Source organism: Corvus moneduloides, chromosome 13, assembly GCF_009650955.1.
Source record: "Corvus moneduloides isolate bCorMon1 chromosome 13, bCorMon1.pri, whole genome shotgun sequence".
Lineage (NCBI taxonomy): Eukaryota > Metazoa > Chordata > Aves > Passeriformes > Corvidae > Corvus > Corvus moneduloides.
Window position 1 is genome coordinate 13,711,989 of NC_045488.1, and position 15,212 is coordinate 13,727,200.

A 15,212-nucleotide genomic window follows, 5' to 3' on the forward strand; every position below is an offset into this window, starting at 1 on the left:
TTCTATAAGCTGCGTGTGTTTGGGGGCTTTGTGGAGGGGGTACTTTCCAAATGCACATCCAACTTCAGCTTTCTATACAAGTTCACAGTTACTTTTTGTAATGAAAGAAATGATGCATGTGTACTTTTGCATTTTTTCATAGTATCTACTGAGATTTAATATTTAAAGAATGTGGTAAAGTTCTACCATGTTCTGGGGTAGACTGAAATTTAGTCATACAAAAGAAAACTTTTTTTTCCTCTGGTCTTGATGTGGCATGAAGCAAGTGGCTGAAACTACAGTGATGAATTTGTTCTCTGACTTGAGGAACCTTCTGATACCGCTAAGCCAGACACAGTCAAATAAATACAGGTAGTGCCGAAATGTACATAAAAATCTCTGTTTCTCTTTTAAATAGGCTATGATAAATATTTTATCAACTCAGTTTTTTATTAAAAGAGGGGACAGTGGAAGATGACTCTCCAAAATGGACAGAAAGAAGTTCCTTGATCTTCTCTAGTTTAATGTAGTTGTGTAACTTAAATGTTATACAGACCTAATTTATCATCTAATTATTTGACTGACAAATGCTTGTTGTCTGTTAGAAATAAACTTAGATTAAGACAACTAAAAAAAATATTTGCCTGTACATTTCATCCTCACTGGGTGAAACAAGCTTGCAGATCAGTTTTGCCTTGAAAAGTGAGTCAGCTAAAGAATTTCTTGGATTAACCTTAATTTTATTACATCAGAATAATTGGCTCCAACAGAAGGCATCCTGTTGTGGCCTTGCCTAGTCCCCAAAGAGCGCCCTTTGACATCATTTGCAATTGCAGAAACTCAGTGTGACTTAGGATGGAGTCCTGAAATAGGTACAGAGCAGAGGTTGGCACATCTGGCTGTGGTGCAGACTGAGTGCTGTATTAGTGATGACTGCACTGCAGTAGTGTCCCCCCCCCCAAGTATAAGGGGTAATTCTTCTTCAATAACCAGTTAATTTCAAACTCTTATTTACTATTAGGTTGGCATTCTTTTTAAGTAGTAAGCAGGAGAGCAGAGAATTTGACACGCAGCCTGAACTGAATGAAGATCCAGCCTTCATTCTGGATTTAAATACTACTTCACTTGAGATGACATCCAGTAAATTTTAAGAAAATAATGAGTATTGGGCTAACATAGTGAGAAATGTCAACATTGATAAGGGTGATTACCTATTTTTGATGTTTTGTTTGACATAGGGTCAAGAAATGTTCATTGGAATTCAGCACTGAATGAAACTTCCTTGTTGAAGGAGGGTGGGATCTTTACACAAAACATTTTTGCTCTTTAAAAAAAAAGGGAAAAAAAAATTTAATTTCCCTTGAAGATGATGATCTTGGCAGAAGGAGCTAGGAAATGAGTAATTTAACTCCTTTTTATGTAATTAGTGTAACCAGGCATGGTTTTATTTTAACATTTGCTTAATTTTTGAGCCAGATTTATTTTACAACTCTAGTTGACTTCATTTCCTGCTTGCTCTGAATGGTCTTGTTTTCTTTTTAGCTGGGCTGGCCATTAGACTTATTCAGATAGATTTTAATATCTCAAACTCATCAAATATTTGCTAACTGGCCTTTGAAGTTGATTTGTATTTTATTTCGTGTATTATTGAAAAGTTAAGAAGTAATACTTTTTGTTCTTATTCAAGCTGCTTTTTATTTGTCATTGTACAATGGAAAAAGAACAGCCTGAACTGATTAAAAATAAATAAATAAAAGGCCTGGAAACTCAGTTAAGGTTGAAACTCAATCCTTAAGTCAGAGGGTTTTTTCAGGTATAACAGGAATCTGAGAAAATTGGTGATCTCCCTCTTTGTGCCCTGTGCCTGCTCCAGTGTAGAAGCACGAAAGGACAGTTAAGCAGCTTTGCCAACACCACCTTCTGCTCTTGCTCAAACCCTTCCAGAGGTTTTATTTCCCTGCAGATTATGCTCCCACTGAACAACTGTGAGCTGTCTAAAGTGTAAAAATCTTGATTACAAAGCCCTTTTCATTGTCTTAATTATGTACACCTTGGCTAAAATGGTGTTAATGACCATAGCCAAACTGACCGGCTAGTAGGGCTTGAAAGATTCATAGACTCAGACCAAGAGTGGTATTTTTATTTTCCACTTCTCATAAGCTTTCATTGCTAAGTGCTCAAAATGAATAATCTAACTAAAGTGTGAGATGCAGAACCAATATTAACAGGACAGAGATGTCCTTTCCCCACGTGTCACTCTCGGTTCTCCTACATGCAGTTGTGTGTCCTCACTGTCCATGATTTGTCTAGTTTTTATTTAGTTGCCTGAAATACTTAACTGGTTTTCTGGTTTCAGATCCCAAATGTTACCACTTAAATCAACTGAAAGATGTTCTGCACTCGGGTTAGGTTTGGTTTTTTTTTTTTAATTTGCAAGTGTCAGTGGGGCTGCAGATTGTCCTATGTACAAGTCTTTCTTGAAATGCATAAAAATTAATACAGTTCACCTGGTAAATTACACCAATGTACAGTCTTGTAACAGGGTTACTGTTTTTCTTAGGCTGGGGTTACTGAGTGGTAAGTTTTTTGTGTTTGCAGTGGATGCCAGACCTATGTGGAGGAAGCAGGCAAAAGGCAGTGATGTGAACGCGTTGGTACCGAGCGCGGTGTCCGCGCTGGTTGCCCCTCAGAGCAGATCCCGAGCGCGGTGTCTGCGCCGGCTGCTCCCCACCGCGGTGTTCTCCCCGCGCCCTGCGCGCTCTGCCTGGCTGCGGTGTGGCGGAGCCCGGCCTTCTGTTTGTCTCCCATTTTGTGTGCCTGGGGAGCTTCGGGCTTTGCTTGGGAGGAGGGACCATGGAAACAAGGGGGGATTAGCGCCGGAGAGAATGAATTAACTCCGAGTTTGTTTGCTTTCGCGATGAACTGCCGCGAGTCACGAAGGCCGGCGTTCCAGGGGCCGGGGCCGCGGCACAGCCCTCGCTGCCGGCCCGGGCAGCTGTATGGAAATGGGGAGTGCTCGGGAGCGGCGGCAGCGCCGCGATCCCGGCGCCCGCATCGGGGCACTGCGGGAGCCGCCCGCAGCTCGCTGCCCCTGGAGCTGGCCCTTGGCGCTAGGAAAGCGCCTGACTGGGAACCGCTTATAAATAATAGCGATAAAACATGTCGAGAGCTCGTTTGTTCCGAGCGCCGTGGAGCTGATGGCCCCGGCCGCCTTTCAGAAGACTTAAAGGAAGCCCGAGGTTGTGCTGCATTGAAATGCAGATGGGGAGAGGGAGCCCTTTATCTATGCAGTGCAGTGAAAGGAGAGCAAACTAAATTTTCGAAACTAACTCAGTGTTTTAAGATACTTGAAGCTTTGGTAGCTTGAAGTAGACACCGATCAGTTGTAATGTAGCAAACAGAGTTGTTGGCCTCCGCATGGGATGCAGTGACTTTCAGCAAGTAATTTTGTTGGGGTTTTTTTGTTTGCCAGTTTGGATTTTCTAGTATATCATAGATCAGAGATAAAAATCAGTGTTATGGTCAGTTTTGTAACATTTTAGCTCTTAAGATTTCTGTGTAAATCCTGTTAACCTAAATTGTATGCTTTGAATTTATACGTCTTGGTTTCAGAGAGACTGGAACATGGGCTTGAATTCAGTTTTTGTTTCTAATCTATTCTCTGCTTTTATCAGAACTGATTTGCTAATCTATTGCCTTCATATTAACTCTAGATTTGAAAGTTACCAGGGTTCTGGCAGCTGCTATGTTTGTACACACCTTTAAGAAATTTTTGCCTCTTTTAATAAGTAGATTTCGGAACAAACCTGGCCCTGAAGCAATTAATAGTCTGTAGCTTGAATAAAAGCACCCTCAAGTGTTAGGACTAAGCATGACCAGAAGAAGAAAATAAAACACACAACCTGCAAGGCAGAATTAGGGAAAGACTCATTTTTGAAAAGTTCAGAGTGAGAATGAGCGTCACGTTCCAGTTGTAAAACGAGTTTTGTCTCTTAAGCTAAAGACCCAGCTCCTTCCTCCCAGCAAGTTCATAACTCTTGCAGGAGCTGGGCTGACTGTATCCAGAGTAGAACTTCTCACAAACAAAGCCTATTACAAGCAGAGGAAGATAAAATATACTTGAAATAGCAACAGATATTCCACAGTATACAAGAGGAGATTTTCTGCAGAACAATGGATACAAATAGCAGCCCGGAATGACCTGATATTAGTTGTGGGTTGTTGGGGGGGTGGGTTCCCCCTTTCTTTTTTTGTTCCTGTGCATTAGCTTACAGAAACAAGTGTATATTAAACAAAGGATAAACTTGCATAAGGGTATTTATCTCTCTCTGGGTAAAACCCATACTAAGACATGAAAGGTAAAAGCTGCATTAATTACTCAAGAGGGATTCAAAGCTCAGCAGTTTACTAGGATTGAAGGATTTATTGAAAAACAGTGGTTCTCATGTGTAACTCCAGGCAATAAACCTATTTAATTAAAGGCTTAATCTTCTAGTTGACATGTTTGCTACTGTTCCAATAAAAAGCTTCATCTGTAGGCCAGTTTTTTGTAACTATACAAATAATAGTAGAATCTCTTGTCTTTGTTCATTTTTTAACTGTTTAATTGTATTATGTTGGTTATATTATAAATATTTAAGGACTTTTGTGTCTTTAGAAATTAAAAGCTTTAAATGGTCTGTGTTCCAAATTATTTAAATACAGGCAGTGTATCTTTGCCTCTTTTTTCTCAAACAAATATTTTTTAATAGAAGTTGATGACAGTATTCTGTATTGAGCAGAAGTTTTTTAACAAATTGCCTCTTCATGTTAGGTATGCACACTCATAGCTGTCTCACATAAGTATCATTAATTCAAGTTTATGCAAAATTAGAATTTTTCAAGACTCTTCATCTCAATGCTTTCTGCTCAGAAATTTAATCATGATGTATTATGAAGGAACAGATCACAAAATAGGTGGTAAGAATGGTTAGATACCTGGATTATTTTATTCCAAACAGGGTGGTCACTGCTTGAGACATGGCCCAGTCTAGTAAGGTGTAATCAGGTGTTTTAATGTAACAGCATCTATCAACCAAACCTTTCCTTTACTCAGTGAGAATTTTAACTCTGTTCTCTAATCCAGCAAATACATTCAGTGTTTTTAAAATTCTATTTTTGGACTATTTCTTTGAATCACATATTTAATAGAAATCTTTGCTTTGCCTTGCTTTAGGTTGGGACTCACCGGGAAGAAGGTGTCAGCCTCAACAGCAACCATTCAGTTCTTCCCAGTACAGTTTCTGCTCAGAGCACTGAACTAAATCATAAAACACAAGACAGCTACAGAGGTAACTTTCCAGGATTAAATGCTGGACAGGGTCTGCAGTAGTTCAGAGCCAATGAGGCTGTAGATCTTGGTAAAATGGCATCAGTGCAAGGAATAGGGGCATAGATAATGTTGAAAAATAAAAATTAATAACAAATCCTGTATGCCACCACTGTTAGGGACTTCTGCAACAATTTTGAGGGCATCCCTGTCTAAGAATTATCCCAGTATAGTTTCAAGAGAAGGCTGCATTACAGCCACATCCCTCCAGCTGTAGGGGCCATGATTCACTTGCAGAGCTGCAGCCATTTCCCAGTCGGCCAGGAGGGCTGTGGAGTGGGCTGAGACCAGAGTTCAGCCCAGCCAATGGAAAGAGGGCATTCCACACCAGTGTTTACTGGCTCCTTCCACTTTAGCTAAAGAAGTAAACTGCAGAAAATAGAAGTCAGCTCCTTTATTAGTGTGCTAGTACCCATTTTAGGGGGTGTTGCACACTTGGCCTAAACCCAAGCCTGGATGTCAGTGCATCTCTGGCCTTAAATTTGCAGCCCAGACATCAGGTGCAAATTTCCTTACTTCACTCAATGTCCTTTTGTCTTAAACCATGTTTTCCTTAGACTAAGCTGTTACCAATCAAGCTGCTCTGTGAGCTGTGATTGCTTTATAACCCATGACACATGTCCAAGCACAGCAGTGTTACCAGGATTTCTTGTTTCTGTTAGTTCTTCCTGTTGTCTCCCCAGACTTGTGCTCAGCTCTGGCCCCTCATGGCCATTATCTATTTGAGGTTCTGTGCAACGTTTCAGTGCTGTGACTCTCACCCTGCTCTCTGGTTGCTTGCAGCACTGTCGGGTGGCTTACAGAGCCAGTCTGTGGCTATAGGTCCAACAGAAATCAAGTCTGAACATAAGGAGAAGGATGAAAATATCCATGAACCCCCCTCATCAGATGACATGAAATCAGATGATGAGTCCTCCCAGAAGGATATCAAGGTCTCATCCAGAGGCAGAACAAGGTGTGTTGCTGACATGACCTGGAGAATCTGTGCTTTGTTAATGCTCAGTAGCATGTTGTCCTTACATTTGATAAATTTATTGCAAGGCTTTTGTGTTACTGCAGTGCATACACCAATAGGCAGCTGAAAGAGAGAAAAAGTTTATAGTATCTGTATATATTTAAATACAAGGTAGAGAATTTGCTGGGAAAAACCACCCAACAAGTGTGCATTCCCTTACACTAGTGCCATGCCTAATGTCTGCCTGTACATGGAAGCAGCAAAAGATTCAAAAGGCCCTGCCCAGCATAGAGGATGGGACAGTGTCAGAACTTTGTGATACCTTGTACCTGGGCCAGGGTTGCACTTCTAGATGTAAGTCTGGTGGTGGAGAGCTCCAGCTCCTGATCTGGAGGCTGAGGTGAACACCATGGCTGAATATCCCCTTGAAACACTGTGTCCCCCCCCAAGCCACAGACACAAAACTGGAGCTGACACTGGGTAAGTGCTTCTGGATCTGCCTGATAGGCCTGACACAAGCATTGAAATTTGAGGTAAGAGTAAACAATCAGAATTTTGCGACCGCAGGCAGCAGAGTCTGTATCAACACATGTTTAATGGTATTTTATTGTGTTAATTTTTAGTAGAACAGAGGTTTTTGCACAGTTTTAGACTAAATTGGACGGACCCGTATTAAGGCTATACAACTTGATATCATTTGAGGCAGTTCAAGAATTCTAAATACAACTGTTTAGCTCTACACTGAGTAGTAGAAGAAAAAATAGTTCTAAAATTGGCCAGTGTGGTCTTTAACAAAAATAAACTTTTAAATAAGCACATGAAATTGAAAATTTCCTTGAATGTGTTTTTATATAAGCTGATGTATTGGAAATAGCAAAACTTTAAAAGGTGTTTGAGTTACCTCTTTAACTGGCTTGGCTACATCTCCTGCTTCAAAAAGCAGTGTGTTGCCACAACTTTTCCTAGAGATGTTCACCTGCTCTAGACAATATTTCCGTGGGTATTCTTCAGGCAGAACATTTATTTTCAGGAAAAGGCAGGAGCAACAAGAATTTCCTTGAAACTTCAGCATTGATACCTGATGCTTTCTTAGTTATCCAAATATACTTCAATATGAAATGGATTAAGTAGAAAGTTTAATTTTGTCAACTGAAAATTTGGAGTCAGCACCAGGATCACTTGTTTGAAATACCAGTGATATTTCAATATACTGTTTACGTTTGCTTTCTTGCAGCAGTACTAACGAAGATGAGGATTTAAACCCAGAGCAGAAAATAGAAAGAGAAAAGGAGAGAAGAATGGCAAATAACGCCCGGGAGCGTTTACGTGTGCGAGACATTAACGAGGCATTCAAGGAGCTCGGCCGCATGTGCCAGCTGCACCTGAAGAGTGAGAAGCCGCAGACGAAGCTGCTGATCCTCCACCAGGCCGTGGCAGTGATCCTCAGCCTGGAGCAGCAAGTGAGAGGTCAGTAGCCTTGGGGCTGGGCAGGCCGGTGGCAGCTTTGTCCATGGAGCAGAGTGGGGCTCTTGAAACCTGCACAACCAGATGCATGAGCAATTGAAAGTGTGTTTGCTGTTCTGTAATGATGCTGAAATTCTGTAGAAAAAGCAAATAATTACTTTAAAAAAAATGGGAAAGGAGTGAGTATAAGGTTTGTACTTTGCCCTTTCTTTTTTCCTTCAATTAGTCATCTCTTCACCTAAGTTTTCATGGTAAATTCATCAATTAAAATGTTGACACATCCACTTTAAATTGTAAACAAGCACTTGTTTAGTAGGAGAAAAGGTTTTAGCAACAATAAGAGATCTGTTTTTAAGATGAACCCCCATATAATTGAAATAACTACGCAGTGAATTTGTTTGTATTTACTTACTTTTTTTGCATTAAACATGTACTGAGGAGGGAGGAAACTTACTTCTGCTGTAATTGAATCAGAGCTGGGTTTCCATGAATTTTCTTTTCCTTGATTCCTTTAAATTTTTTCAAGAAAGAAACAATATGCCTGCTGGTAGGTGCAGAAGGAAAACTGCTTTGTGCCATTCACTCTCGTAAGGAAAGATGGTTCTAGGAATCATGTTTGGTTCTTCAGCTGTTCTGTTCTTGTGAGTTGGTGAAGCCACAGTTGACTTTTAATCTCCCTTTCTACTTTTGTCAAAGACGTGTTGAAGTTCTGGGGCACCTTGCCGTAACTTCTGGTCAGCCCTGAGTCGGTTGGCACTCAGACTGGATGGTGGCTGTGAGTCCCTTCCAACAGAAGTAGTCTCGTTCTGTGGAGGTGGCACTTCCCAAATGAGTGTCCTCATGTTTTGCTGTTCGGGACTCATTAACAGCCATCTTCCTTAGTGTCTCACTGATGGAAGTGACTGGAAAAGTCTGAGATGTGGATATGTCAGTGGTTGTATTTGCTCAGTGTACTACATCTTCGAATCACTGATGTCACAGTGATAACAATGGCTTATTTTTGTGTACTTCATTTTTACTTCCTTTTTCTCATTTGTTGCTTGCATTTTGCACAGAAGATCCAAGCAGCAGTTAAAAGTTTATTGAAAGTGACTAAATAACTAACTTAACACAAACTTACGTACTTCATGCAGTAAGGATGAGATGCTGTGTTTTCAGGCAGTTTTATTGATCCAGCTGTCAGTAGAGAAACACACAGTCTCCAGCCAGAGCTCTTCCAAGGCACAGAGCAACTGTTCTGCAGATGAGACAGCAGCTGGGGCTGTTGTAAAACCCAGTTTAGCATCTCTGAGGCTTGGATCTCGGGCACTGTTTGGTCTGAAAATACTTGCCATGGTCTAGAAGATAAGGTTGAATATTATGAAGTCAGAGGGACGTTAATCAAGCATGGGTTTTGATGTTTAAAAAGCATCAAGTCCATCTCCCTGCTCTCAGGTTCTGTAATTCACGGGAAGCTCCATGGTAATAAAATCACTTTTGCCTTGGTCAGAGAACTTCCAATCCTTGTGTCTGTGGTAGAAGTCTTTTTTCTCAATGTACTAACAGCTAGTACTAAACTGGCCCCGTTGTACAGGCAGTGTAAATGGAGAACTTTCCCTTCCTCAAGCTCCCATCTCCCTGTGTGCTCTGTGTGTCCGGGGCAGGCCATGGGAAGTGCATGGGGCCTCCTAGAGAGTGGCCCTGGCTCCCATTTGTCTTGCCCGTCCCCCTTTGCACCTGTTCCTGTGAGTGAGTGACCGGAGCTTTGTGTGACACCCACAGGAGCTTGCACAGTGCATTCTGTAATTGCATAAACAATTTCCTCTCTGCTGGTAATGAAGCTTCTCATTTTGTGATTGGTGCTATTCAAATGAACCATTCAGATCTAAGCTCTCAGTGTAGGCCAGAGGTTTTATCTCCATTTCCTAAATCACTGTAAATTAACTTCCTTTCAAAGTTTCCATGTAATTAAATCTTTAAAACTTCAAGGCAAGCCACAGTTAGACAAAGAAAACTGTGATTAAGAAAAGTTAGCAGTTTTTTTTTTTTCCAGTAGAATCTTTATGAGTGCTCATCCTTAAGGAAATGCAGTAGGAGGCTGTGATAATGACTTTGGTGACAGCAGAACTATCAAAGTCCATCCAAAATAGTCTCTGTTGGATGAGCTAATAATGCACAGGGGTCACTAAACTGCAGTTACTAGAGGGGTGCCTGTGCAGTGCAAGAGAAGGGCTTGTGCTGTCTGTTCAGTTTTGGCAGACTTCTTGCAGTTATAATTGTATCTGCCATCTCCAACTGCAAAACAGAATTCACTGACAGCTAGAAAATACCTTAAAATTATGATTAAACTCAACAGTGGAATATATTACATGGGTTTTGTGTGTCTTTTGGGCCCCTGTGATTTACATCTTCTATATTTGATTCACAAAAAGCCATTTTGAAGAACAGAAACAGTTGACTTTTAGAAACTGTCATTATTTGGAACACGAGATCCAAATCTACATCTATTGAAGCTAAGTGGGAAGTGGAAAATACTGATGAAATACCTTGATAGCTGGTCCACAGCTGGTTATTGTAAAGTACTGACTTTAATGTGAGAGGGAAATAGGGTTTGGAAAAAAATAATGCTCCTGCTGTATGTGACTGTCATCACAGTCTTTTGATTGAACCAAGATGGGCACAAGGTGATTTCAAGATTGAGGCTTGTTGAGAAACTATCCCGTTCAGGATGTGCTCCCTCCCCTGCCCTAACAGGTGGCTGGTACTTGCTGGGAAGAAAGAATCAGCAACGTTACTAAAACTAGTGTGATGTCAGGAAGGTTGGTAAGACTTCAGCCTACCAACAAAATGTATATATCTCCATTTTATTATAGTGTAAATTTTAGACACTTCTCATTTTGCACTTCAGTGTCTTATGGTGATAAAGGAGGTGCTTTTTGAAAGTTTCTGAAGATGTATGTAGGCAGCTGAAAGGGTTTGGTTCTTTGTTCTCTTTGGTTTTTTTCAAATACAGTTTAGGAGCTGTCTGGCAGGACTTTCAGTAGTGATTGTCTGCAGCTTTGGACACCTGCGAGTGAACATGGGGTGTCAGCAGCTGAAGAGGGAAGCTGCAGAGCTATTTTTACTCCAGGGTTAATGTATCGATATTGCCCATGGTGTCGGCGTATGGGATATGAAGAACTCTTGATTTTTCTGTTACAGAACGAAACCTAAACCCTAAAGCAGCCTGCCTTAAGAGAAGGGAAGAAGAAAAAGTTTCTGCCGTATCGGCAGAGCCGCCAACACCACACCCAGGAAGCCACCCTGGCCTGAGTGAAACTACCAACCCTATGGGTCATATGTGAACACCAGCCAGGTATGTCAGGGGATGGCTCTTGTTGCTTTGTGTTGGCTACAGTGGGGGAGACACCTGGATGTGGTGGGATCTAGTTCCTGAGCTGCCAGCAGCACCAAACTTATCTGTGCTTTTACATCTCTGAGCAGAAGCAGAAGGCTGCAGATTTGTTTGGGTTTATAATAAAATCCCAAGAAATTATCGTCAGAGTCTCTATTTCCGTGCCTTGTTGCCAATGGCTACATCTCTTGGCTCAGGTGGCCTTCTTGGCATGACATCTGAGGAACAGTGAACAGCTTGCTAGATAAGCCAAGCTTAATAGAGATGAATTATACATCTTTAAATGGCCTAAATATCACATTAGTTCATTTAAAAATCCACGTATTGTTTCCCAGTGCTAATACAGAGTTTCAGGGACTCCTCATCCCAGAGAGATTTGCTCTCTGGCTCAAGGCCAGTCATTCTAACTCCTCTCATTTGCCCAGCAGAGGCTGGGAACTGTCTTAAGTCAGACGATCTGTATTGGTGAAGATAGTTAAGATTTTAAAGTAACATTTTCAGCTTTGCAAGGTAGCCCAGTATGTAACATCTCATTTAAACTCGCTGATGGGGAGGCCCTCCAGGAATATCAGTCTTTTAGGTTTATTCATGTTGTTGGTTGGTTTTCTAAATAGTTGAGAAACCTTGATTTTAAAAGAAAAAATTGAGTATTCCAGTAGAGCTGTTGCTACTTTCAAAAAGAAGAAAAAACCGGGTTCAGTGCCTTTGTTTTAATCCAGAACATTACTAAATTTTATGTTTGGGGAGGTTTTTTGTTGTTGTGTATATTATAATTTTTAATGCTTTGAATTTCTTTAATTTTTTTTTTCATACCAGAGCAATAGGCTACTTTGGAATTGTCAGATAATTTTTGATTTACAGCAAATTTAGTCTGTTCTTGCTATATAAATATAAAGAACCACTTTCAAAAGTTTGGTGTCTTTGATTTTTTTTTTTTTAATAGCAGTAACTTTGTGGGTTGACTGAAGTATGACGTTGACAGAAAAGACTGTACAGGAACATGGCAATTTACCTTTGGGAGGGAGTGAACTTGGCACTGTCTCTTGCTTGGTTTGGAGAGCAAAGTCAGACAAAAATTGGAGGTCTGAGATGTGCAGATTATTCCCTCTTCCATATCCATGGGGGCCCAACCAGAAGGCTCTTTAGAGTAATCTTTTCAATATATCATGTTCAATATGGATATCTCTGGAATGGGGGATTTCAGGGCCTCTCAGTGTGATTTTCTTTTGCACCTAAATGACTGAAAATGCCACCAAATCCAGTTTAAATTAGGTCTCTAGTGTTGATACTAAGCTTTTAAATTATTCTTTTCCTAATAACCTCTTTCTTCTCCTAAATTTCTTTCTAGAATTCCAGAATTATTGGTAGGGATACACAGAAGGTGACCTTTCTTCACAAGGACACAGACAACTAACATTATATGAAGACACAAACCTGACAGGAGAAAACACTTGAAGCAAGAAACCCAAATGCAATCTTATGATCAAAGCTACTGGTCAACACCTGCATCAGGAGTGAAGATACAAGATCTTCAGACAGAATTTCAGCCCATGAGATAACTCTGAACATATCATTCTGTTGCAAGCAGTGTGTCGCTTCTGCACAATCAGAGACTGTTGTGATCTCTCCACTCATTGTGGAAGTTGCCTTGTGCCTAAACTGAATTGACAAATGCATTGTAACTACAAATTTTATTTATTGTTATGGAACTGTAAAGGTCTACATATAAAGGGAAAAGTTAACATGTTAAAAGCTGATAAAATTTCAGCTGAATGCCAGCATTTACTAAAGCTGTTCACATTCAGAGAACAAAGCAGTGACAACCGTCGACCCGTAGCATTCCCAGCATACCTATTAGTGTCTTAAAAAAGGAAGGGAAAAGTCTTTTGTTGTCCTTTCCTCTCCTTTTGCCATATGACTAGTGTTTTCCATGCAATAGGAAACTATTCCTTGGTATAGCTTTTTTTATGTTATTTTTGATCTCTGGTAATCTGAACAGTTATGGTCACAGTTCCCCTTCCATACTGAGCTCTGTGCCTCAAGCCACTCAGAGGCCTCATGAAGGCTGCAGGCTGGAGCAATACTGTGACCATAACATTTCTTGGATTTAAAAAGTGATTTTTATTTTCCCTCAGACTGTCCTCAAACATTTTTTTTTTTTTTCTAATTATAAACAAAACCTTTTTAGGCTTCTAGGCTTCATAGTAAAGCTTGTAACGTGAAGTGTAAATTGGGTGGGGAGAATCTACTTTGTTAGAGTTGCTTTGTTTTCCGAGCAGTAAGTACTACATATAGTACATGTAAAGTGTTAGCTGTATGTAAGCACAAAATGCATTAAAATACAAAGGAGATTTTTTTCAGGCTGTAACTTTGGTGAATAGTAAAATCCTAAATTCACCGTGGCAGGTAGTGTGATGATGATATAACCACCTGCAAGGTGGGCTTATTACGTAATGGAATCTTAAGAGCAATGGTCACCAGTTTTTCCTTCCTGTACATGTTAATTATCATGTCATGTTGTATGGCTTGTCAGTGGAGAAAAAATAGTGTGAATCAAATGCAAATACCCCCCGTCCCAAGCCATATTAGCATTAAACCTTTAAATGTTTCTCCACCAGAACAGTGTCCATAAGTATTCCTTTGTCACAGATGTGTTGAAATGGTTAAAATCCCTTTGAACTTCCATGGAAACTGTCTTCCACTGCAATGACCATGGGAGGAAATTTCCTAAGCCAAGGTTGTCTGAGCTATTGTTTATATAGTGCATCTTTCATCACTGGCAATTGGTTCACACACAAAACAGGAACAAAACTATAATTTTTATGAAGTCATTTAATTTGAAAGAACAAAAGATGGATTGATAAAATAAACTAATGAATTTAAGCTCATGTTTTGGATGGTTCCTAACAAAACAGTTTGTGGAATTAGTGGACTCATTTCTATTACTTTAATTTGCATATATCATCAAATAACACCTGATTATATCTGTGGCCTTGTTCTTCATTTCAGTGTTTATCAGCTAAACGGAATTTGTTGCTTATGACGTGTGAAAGTGATCACGTGCCACTGCCTGGCCTTTTTCCTTCTAAGCTTGTTGTCTTTTTGGCTATATTAGACTTTGCAGTATGCCCAGAAGCTTTCCTTCATAAAATAGAAAGAAAAAAACATTTGGCTTATTTTTCACTGTAGCTAGTCTTTTATACAATAATCTTGTAAGAAAATTTCTTGAATTCTAAATATTACTCTTTCTAGATTTTTGAAATCAAAAAAAGTTTTCAGTAAAAAGTTTCTTACTTTATTTTACTATATTAGGTAGTAAAAATGTAGGGTTATTTACCATAACCTGTTCATTAATATCAGAAATTTACAATAGCATTGTAAGACCATAGTAGGGTTCTAGCATACCGTGTAGTACCTATGGAGTATTGTAAGAGCTAATTGTCCGAGATGAATTGCTTCTCATCTTGTTCTCCAGTTTCCATTGTTGGTTTATTGCAGATTTGTACCCTGTGTCAAATTTCAAGGTATTGCTGATAAACCTTTCCAACCAGCAGCAAGAAGTTCAAAAAATTTCTGTCAATGTAACAGAAAACACTATGTATATAACATTTATGTAGCAATAAATGTGCCATCTTTTTTTAACATGGTAAATCAGTGAGTTTTTTACATTTCTCTCTCCTCATAGGCAACATGTTGTTTGAAAAACAGTGGCGAAAGTCTCTTCTGCCTTTATCAGAACAAAGCCTGACACATTCTCAAGGAGCAGAGTACGTTGCAGGCACAAGAAATGTTGTTGCTCCTCCCTGTGAAGCCAGGCCACCAATGCCCAGTGCCTGAGGAGCAGCAGTGCCTGAGCTGCCTTTGCTGCTGCAGGGCAGAAAGGGGATTGCACAGGCAGACAGCAAACCAGGAGCAGCTGATCCCATAGGCACAGCCTCTTCTACAGCTCACTCCTTTCCTTTGCTTGTCCTGAAGACAGGTTGCTTAGATCTGAGCTCCCTTGTGCAGGGAAGTTCAGTGCCAACTTATTTCTGAACTGATTGATGCATCTGTGTATGTTTTGTGGACAGGGG

The 15,212-nt window shown here is 40.2% G+C and overlaps 1 protein-coding gene and 1 long non-coding RNA gene across 9 annotated transcripts in view; one reads left to right on the top strand and one right to left on the bottom strand.

The window, feature by feature from the left end:
- TCF12 (transcription factor 12) overlaps positions 1 to 14,783 on the top strand; it is a 160,788-nt gene extending 146,005 nt beyond the window's left edge. For 3 of the 8 annotated variants that reach the window (XM_032122371.1, XM_032122372.1, XM_032122374.1), the window contains 5 exons: positions 5,195 to 5,309; positions 6,131 to 6,302; positions 7,537 to 7,769; positions 10,947 to 11,100; positions 12,488 to 14,781. In XM_032122371.1, the coding sequence (XP_031978262.1) occupies positions 5,195 to 5,309; positions 6,131 to 6,302; positions 7,537 to 7,769; positions 10,947 to 11,089 (663 nt within the window). In that variant the 3' untranslated portion in view covers positions 11,090 to 11,100; positions 12,488 to 14,781. Of the gene's footprint in view, positions 1 to 5,194; positions 5,310 to 6,130; positions 6,303 to 7,536; positions 7,770 to 10,946; positions 11,101 to 12,487 lie in introns of all 8 variants that reach the window. The other 5 variants (XM_032122373.1, XM_032122375.1, XM_032122376.1 and 2 more) reach the window with 3 other exon arrangements.
- Positions 6,891 to 9,180, bottom strand: LOC116450230. Its single transcript, XR_004242732.1, has 2 exons — positions 8,891 to 9,180; positions 6,891 to 7,901 (listed from the first exon to the last, which is right to left on the bottom strand). It is a non-coding gene; the product is annotated as an uncharacterized LOC116450230 (long non-coding RNA).
- Positions 14,784 to 15,212: the final 429 nt, after the last annotated feature.